The sequence below is a fragment of the Microtus ochrogaster genome, chromosome 21 (assembly GCF_000317375.1).
Source record: "Microtus ochrogaster isolate Prairie Vole_2 chromosome 21, MicOch1.0, whole genome shotgun sequence".
NCBI classification, from domain to species: domain Eukaryota; kingdom Metazoa; phylum Chordata; class Mammalia; order Rodentia; family Cricetidae; genus Microtus; species Microtus ochrogaster.
Genome location: NC_022022.1, coordinates 45,127,904 through 45,136,359, shown reverse-complemented (window position 1 = coordinate 45,136,359; position 8,456 = coordinate 45,127,904). Strand labels below are relative to the sequence as shown.

Below are 8,456 nucleotides of genomic sequence, written 5' to 3'. Positions count from 1 at the left end.
TCTATCTATCTATCTATCTATCTATCATCTATCTATCATCTATCTATCTATCTATCTATCTATCTATCTATCTATCTATCTATCTATCCATCCATCTATCATCTATCTATAGTATATACTCATACAGTACATTCATATGGCCACGGTGAAGCCAGGTGTCACTATTCCGTTGCAATGGTGCTGTAAAATGCTGCAGTAGACTTATCTGGAGAGAAGACCGCCCATTTAATGGACATCTATTTGCAATGATGTCACCGTTTTCTAACATTTTAGAAATATTCTTTTCCAAACGTTTTAAAGCCCTTAGCTGACATTGTGACCTTAAGCACTTACTTCAGGTAATGGATATGTAAATTAGGTTAAGGTTTAAGTTGTTCCTTAAGCAATGAGAGCATTCGTGAATAAACCTGTGAGTAGTTTAGAAATATCTAAATGCTATGGGCCGCTTGCAGGGGACTGCATCTTCCCTATTGGTTTGCTAAGATAATCCCCAGAGATCCACCCACAGACCAGAGGACGTAGACCATCCTCGCTGGATTCTCCTCAGCTAATTTTATGTGGTACCATTCGATAACTAACGTCAATCCCAACAAATACCATCACTAGCAAGCATTCTCTCTCTGTCCTCTGCCATGACTCTCTACTCCATTACAGTATACTGTGAAGGCTGTGTTGAGCAGGCAGCTCCAGATTGGCCTGTCCCTCAGGTCATGGCCCATACAATGGGATAAATAGTACTACAGACGCCATGAGAGCATGGCTGCCTCTTAGCAGAGCCCTCCTGTGCACCGCCAGTGTTAAATAGACTTACCCCTTCCTCGTTCTCATGTTTACTGTAAAAAATAACTGTTTTGCTCATCATGTGGACCTTCTCCTTAGTATATATTGAAGACTAAAATTAATGTTAAGTGTATAATAAAATGACCCAGAGAGACCTTGTTTTCTTTTTTCTTTTGCTAAGAAACAACCTCCAAGCCGGGCGGTGGTGGCGCACGCCTTTAATCCCAGCACTTGGGAGGCAGAGGCAGGCGGATCTCTGTGAGTTCGAGACCAGCCTGGTCTACAAGAGCTAGTTCCAGGACAGGCTCCAAAACCACAGAGAAACCCTGTCTCGAAAAACCAAAAAAAAAAAAAAAAAAAAAAAAAACAACCTCCATCCCCACTATACAAGTGTCCCCTTTCTGCCGGCTGGTCAGCCGTCTCCCCCACCTACCTTCCTTTACAGTTATAAAAGCCATTGAGTGACTCCTCGAGACCCCATCCAGAAGTCAGGATAACTATATATGTTAAGCCTCTCCACTTTTTAAAAGAATTCTTTTGTTTAACTACAGTGGCTTCCTTCTAAATGCCCCAAGAATTTCTCTAAATATACATTGATTGAGCAACGTCCATGTATGAATACAAGGCTGTGATCTCAGTAGGTCGGGGAGAGAGCAGAATCTCTGACCCTGAAACTCTGTGATGTCTGAAGCAGTTGAGGAGATAAAACCATAAGCTATCAACACTCACACCAATCCAAAGGCAAACTGGCATCTGAGCCCCTCTGCCTGTTCTAGGGAGACATTCTGAGCACTGAGGAAACACAAAGGGTGGATTCTTAGGAAAGATCCAGACCTGTTTTTCCAGCTTTGCATCCTCAGCAAGCTTTGTGATCTTGACTTGCTTAAATTCTCTTGAAAGCTGCTTACAGATCATTTTGGTACCCAGGCATCTTCTACCCAATGTGGAGACATTGGTTGCTTCCTTCGTGTAAGACTTATTGTATATATAAACAGATTGTAGTAAGTCCCCTATAATGTATGAAGCATGTGACTTTGAGTCAGGTACAATGTCATACACACACACACACACACACGAAATAAATGAAAGCTTTATTGTAAAATGGGTAGAAAACAGTTTGCAAAAATAGATGCAGTAGTTAAGTTTCCATTACTGTTTCATAAAACTTGAAGAGTTTTGGAACATTTAAGCTCTATGGTTAGATGATTAAGTAAAATAAGTTGGTTTCTCTTATATAATAAATGTTTCATTTTCATATCTATCCAATGTTTGTATCTTTGGTCCTGCTAGGTACCTGATGGTAACTGCTTACACTTACTAACAAGAATAAACTTTGGGAATGACGGTTGTTGCTGGAGAAAATAGGCAGTCATTACTTTGGCTCTGCTTTCTCGCAAGGTGACAGGAACAGATGATAGGAACAGGATGTGAGATCCTCCCTGCTCAACGTCCCCAGTTAATTGTCATTTGACACTGGAATCTTTCCCCTAAATATTGTTACTAAAGCTCAAAGAATAAAAATGTTTATTGGCAAAAATTTCTTGAAAAGGCAAAGAAGAAGAACTAACAACGAACAAGGAAGCCATGACTGCTAGTTTAAAACTGAGAAACGATAAGTAAGCTCTCACACTATTTGCAGACACTATTAGACTCTCCCAACTCTGCTTGGACCATTGTCTCTTTCCTGCTTTTCATGTCTATCCTTCCGCTCCTCATTTCCCACCACTGCTGCTCTCTTGCTAATGAGCTTCTGGCCTCGACAGCTGCAGTAACTGTCTCATCCCTGTTCTTGTTTGAATCCTCGTGGAGAATCCACCAGACACAAGTTGGGCTTTTCACAGCAAAACCCTGGGTTTGTGATGGCAGCAGAAACAACCTTGGGGCTCTTCCTCACACACAGAAGAGCGCCGAACCAGTCTTCCTTGTCCAGCATGCACTGATTTATTTCTTCCAGGTCCACTTTTCTCTACGTCTTTCCCAGTGTTCAGCCTTGGACCTCACACACATGCATGACTTTATTTATTTTAGGGTCCTATATATATGTTTAACCTTTTGACCTCTATCTGATAAGTCTCTCGCTACCCTTGGGATGCTCTTTTAAATCTATGCATCCCTAGGGAAAGAGCGGTGTGTCACTTCATCCATGGAGCTATCTCGAAATGCCTCTGAGCTGATTAACATTCTTTCTTGAATTTTATAGAAAACTTCACCACTTGTATTTTATAGAACTTGCTACTAAATATATTTGTCTTGCTTAAAATATATATGGATAATCATTTCTTGTCTCTGTTGTGATGCGAAGTCTCCTGGGAAGTTGGGGTGTAGGATGTGTGTAAATTTTATTTTACACATGGAGATACGCCAAATGTAACCCACTGTAAGCACAGCTCACGCCCATGGTGTTGTTGATCAAGTGATTAAATAAAGTAATTTCTTAATATTTAAAAGTTTTAAATGATATCCAGGATTCATATGACTCGTGTTCACAGTCAAGAAGTGGGATTTGTTGATGGAATAGACCAGTGACTGTCTACTTGTCTGCACAGCAGACTGGGGGTTCCACCAATGTGACTGTGGATCTGATGCCTCCGCAGTGCGAAACGGGCAGGTGAAGGGAGTTGTTCACCCCAACATTCAGTCCTCAGACAAAGCTGCTCCATTTTGTATAGTAGCCTTGGCTTATACCAAGACCTTACTTAGAGAAAGTTTTCACTGTTAAAGGAGAGCATTGAAACCTCTTAGGGGGGTCCCAGTTCTGTGAAGAACATTGATTCTATATTTGTCTCAGGCTCTATTCAACATGAAAGCCTTTTGCATGAAAAGTAGGTAAGTATCCTGCTGTGGTTTGGCTGGATTTACTAGCCTCCCCCAGGAAAACAAATGGCAGCACAAAGGGGCTTGTCAGTGAGACCCTCTCATCCCCTGCTTTGTCTGAGACGGGAACACCCTTCGTAGTACTGAGGTTACTCGCTGACCCCACCACTAGCCTGAGAATTCCAATCACATGCTTGCCTAGCAGCAGGCGGTGGCTGTCAATGTGTTTAGATTTTGTCACAGTGTGTGCTCATGCACAGCTCTCGGTGGTATTGGTTAGACCATACGTGTGACCCAATGACACAACTAAGAGATGCCGTCGATGCAAGACGCATGCAGCCTCTGACAGCATAGCATGCTTCATTGTTTTACAACAAGTGTTTTGTAATAAACCAAATGATAAAAATTATAAAATATGGTAGCCATTGTAATGCATCAAGTAAGTAAATCTTATTTGCAACTTATTTGTAATTATCCTTATCAAATCCCAAGCACTGTAGATAACCACAGGTGCTGGGTTTCTGTCTGGTTGGCAGCCTAGAGAATTCTGTCAATAAGGCCAGCACTTACTGACTTCTGTGAGCCACAGTTATCCTTGATGGAGACATTACCACATCCCATATCTTAACACACGGCACCATTATTTCTGGACATTCCATAGGTTCAGACGGTCCCTGAGACAGCAGTCACACAGTTTCAGATGTCTGTGAGACAATGACAGTGGCCTATCCCCTTTCCGAGGATAAAGTATCTTGATCTAAGATAAAGCTAAACCATGCCCTTGGCAGGTCATGTTGGGCTTCTCATTAGCTATGGAGTCATAGGTTCATCACTGGGAAGGCCAAGTACCTGTTCAGGTCGCGGTGTATGATCGGCTGCGTCAGGCTGTGCAGGTACTCCATGCCCTTGGCGACGTCTACAGCAATGATTAACTTAGACTGTAAGTCCAGAATCCTAGAGGAGAAAGTAAACGGGATAGGGATGAGCCGGTTGAAGCCAGCACTCAGCATGTCTTGCAAAACAAAGCAGAATGAAGATTATTCTCTTCAGCTCTATCTAATTTTTGATTCATTGAAGACAGAGCTACAAACTCAGCCTGACAAATGGCTTTCCACAGTTCGGAAGTGCTTCACTAGGTGTCAATCCTGATATTCATTTAAAAATAGAATACCTGAGTTTCTAATTCATTTGGGTGACACAAAAATTCATGAGAACAACACACAAATGGAATGTTCTGGAGCCACTGAGGGAAATCATTTCCTAGTTACTATCGATAGAGATCTTGAACACTAACTCAGGTTAGACGTACACAGAAGCTTTCTTTTTTAAAAACTTTCTCTGATCAGCACTGTGAGCCTAGATGATTGTTTTATTCTGAGCTTCCAAACACCCAGTTTGTTGTCATGTCAAGGTTAGTCTATTTATAAGTTTCCGTTAGCAACTTAAAGTCCTTGAATCTGTCACCTTTGGCTTTCTGTGAAAAATCACTTTATTTTACTTCTTGAAATATAAGAATTACTCATAAATAATCAGCTGTGTTAAAATGCCGCACACGTTAGCACTGAGAGATATCAGATGCCCTGGGGACCGGGCAAAGGTGCTGAGATCAAGGTGAGTAAGGACCAGAGCCAGTACCTCTTCTGTTCATGAAGGAGGGAGAACAGGGACCCTCCTGATATGTACTGCGTGACAATAGCGAACTGGCTGGGGTCATCCAGGCAGGCTCCCACAAACTGAACCACGCAAGGGTGGTCGAGCTGACAGAGGATAGACACCTCTCGGCAAAACATATCCACATCTGACTTGGAGCAGTAGGTGTTGGCTCGGTATCTAGGACGAGAGTGGAGACACCTTGTCGTCAACAGCAGTTTGGGGCGGCTGCCCCTGCTCTTCCCAGCCCAGGAAGCAGATCTCTTTCCTCTGCCCACTTACCGTTTTATCGCCACTATTTTATTCCTGCATCGCCCTTTATAGACTTTCCCGAAAGAACCTAAAATTGTTTAAGAGAAGTTGGTAAATGTTTGCTTGTCGAGGCGAGTTAGAGATTGCTACACCGTCGCTGAGCGCTGGTTTCTTAACTTACCTGAGCCGATAATCTCATGGAACTCAATTTCAGAGAGCTGGAGATGGAACCGGGAGGGCAATCCAGCCCTCAGGAGGAGAACGTCGGCTTTCTCTGCAAACAGTAATTGCCTTTTTTACGTGAGGGCTGTGCACAGGTGGACGTGAATACACAACGGGCTTGCTCGGCGCCGGGGGCTTCTCCACACCCACTTCCTCCCAACTGTAATCTACCACTTGGAGAGGCTAAGACCTAAGCGCATGCGCTCCCAGGGCCTGCGTTACCAGAACCACATTCTTCCGGCTCAGATGCTCAAGTCTCAGTGATCAAGGCTGAGCTTATTATTCATCTGATCATCAGTTAACAAAGCTAGAGGACGCAAGCCACTCTCCAGTATGATTTGCTTCATAGCCTGAGAAAACCAGGCAATCTCTTCAACCTCCATCAATACGGAAGTCAAATATCTATTGACAAGCTGGACCTTTAGGGGATACCCATTAAATGGCAGGTAATATGTATAGGAATCGATCTGAGAAAATACCCCCCACCAAAAAGGACTTTTAAAACCACAAATTCCAAATGGTTAAATATTAAAATGTCATGAAATTGTGTTTTACACCTTCCTGGTTTAGTGCTGTTAATTTCAACATTCTGCATGCATTTAAAGAAGTATCTGAGTGTCTATTATTTTAGAGATTTGAAAAAAATAACAATTTATTAATTTGAATCTTTTTCTAAAGCAAATTTATTTCTAGTTCTTCTAACAATATTAGTAATTGTAATTAATATTTTGTTAAAAATGTAAACATATAAATCATACTATGTTTGTCTGAACTTTCTTTAATACTCGTGAATGTCCTGCTGTTTTAACTGTGGACTGAAGAGTGTAAAGTCAAGTCTAATTATGAGAAGAATGGAATACAGGCGGTATTGCTTAGACTGGTGACGTAGTCATGGCTCACAACCAAACCCAACACGTGGTTGTCATAGTTATGCAATAATCCCTCCCAGCAACAAAACAGCAACCCTCCCATTGATAAGTACCTTTTGTCATGCTTTTAATCTTCCCCAAGGGGGATGGAACAGACACATAGGAGCCATCTGGAATCAAAGTATACAGCAGAGGTGAAGGCAGCGATCATTTCTTTCTATTTAACATTCAGCACGATAAAACTGAAGCAGTCAATGAAGGTGAAGGAAACAGCTCAAGGCTCAAATCTCCTTTAGGGTAGGAAGGTGTACTGAGCATGCTTGTCTAGATCTGCACAAGATTCTGACTATGTTTTAGAAGACCCCAGCAGATGTACTTTGTATCTTTTCTTGTCTTATTAAGTTATTGAAAATGACTGTTCTCTGCTTTCCTGGGCTTCCTAGTCTTGTACAACCTCCGTGTTCATTCAGTCCAAGAAAGGCTAAGCTTGAAGGAACTACAGGTTGATGATGTTGACTATTCTTTGTGTATCCTCACCCAAATACAAACTTTCCAGAGATGAGTCTCCTGGCTTGGCTACATCCTCCTTCCTCAAATCTCATGGACAGTAACATAAGGCACACTTAGCATTGCATTCAATATTGCACAGCAATGAAAACACAAGAAGAGCAAAGAGGAGTACCTCCTCCAGGTTGAGAATATTCGTTACACGGCAGCTCATCCTGAGGCCTTTTGTAGTGCTTCAGGAGTGTGACAATGGCATCATGTCCTTCATGGAAAGAAAAAGAATGAACTTTAATTTCATCTTGGCTTATTCAGCAGAAGCACCTCCCTAACATAGGTTACTTCTCATCAAGTAATATAATACAATGTGGATTTAATACTTTATTCATTGAAAATAATGTACTGATTGTCACCGGATAGTTTACAGTGGGCAGAGGCAATACAACGCACACAGGACTCTGCTCCTATTTGTAAGAGGACTGCAAGGTAGTTGAAAAAATAGCTACAGAAATTGTGAGATAGATGAAAACTTAACCATACATGAAATGGTGCAAGAATATGTGGTTAGAACATGATTAAATGTCTGAAACACACATAAGGTAACTGAGATAAAATGGCACACTCTGAGACTGGGCATGGCATTTGGTTGGCAATGCCAGTAACCCAGCACTAAGATAATGGCATGGATTTCTGTGGTGGAGACAGCAAGCTGCCCATAGATGCCTATATTCCTCTTCTACAGTGAGTCTGTCATTGGGAATGGGTGCTTACACTGGGATCTTCCTATCCATCTTCCACCCAACTGTGGCTTTGTGACAATAGTCACAGGGAGCACAGAGGTAATGCCATTACCTTACCATGCCTATACCTTAAATCACAGGAAACTGTTACTCTCTCAGCTACCAGCTTCATGCCCAGGGCTCTAAGGTCCGAGGGGTTGGGAAGCTTCTCTATCACCCTTATCACCAATCCTGGAATGTCACTCGGTTGAGAGACACATCTCAGATATAAGCCACCACCACTAGCGTTCTTAACTTATTAAATGTGCCAACACTTATTCTTGCAGAAGATAAAAAATGTTAAATGCTTTTCAGAGAATACCATTGATTTTCAATAGAATTGAACCTTGGCACTATTGTATGCTTTCACTATGAAAAGAATCTCCTGCAGCTAATTTGTAAAAGAGGAAAACAGTCGACCTTAAAGACCTTGACCAGAGCCTTGCAAAATGCAGTCAAACCCGCTGTACAAATGGCCAACTCTAGAATCCGCTGTACAAATGGCCAACTCTAGAATCTGCTGTACAAATGGCAAACTCTAGAATCTGCTATACAAATGGCCAACTTTAGAATCTGCTGTACAAAT

The 8,456-nt window shown here is 42.0% G+C and overlaps 1 protein-coding gene across 1 annotated transcript in view; it reads right to left on the bottom strand.

The window, feature by feature from the left end:
* Window positions 1–8,456, bottom strand: part of LOC101993063 (serine/threonine-protein kinase TNNI3K) — a 218,983-nt gene that overhangs the window by 125,459 nt on the left and 85,068 nt on the right. The window contains exons 12-17 of the mRNA XM_005357460.2: window positions 7,270–7,356; window positions 6,701–6,757; window positions 5,678–5,770; window positions 5,527–5,584; window positions 5,230–5,424; window positions 4,444–4,548 (exon numbers count right to left, since the gene is read on the bottom strand). Of these exons, the coding sequence (XP_005357517.1) occupies window positions 4,444–4,548; window positions 5,230–5,424; window positions 5,527–5,584; window positions 5,678–5,770; window positions 6,701–6,757; window positions 7,270–7,356 (595 nt within the window). The remainder of the gene's footprint in view (window positions 1–4,443; window positions 4,549–5,229; window positions 5,425–5,526; window positions 5,585–5,677; window positions 5,771–6,700; window positions 6,758–7,269; window positions 7,357–8,456) is intronic.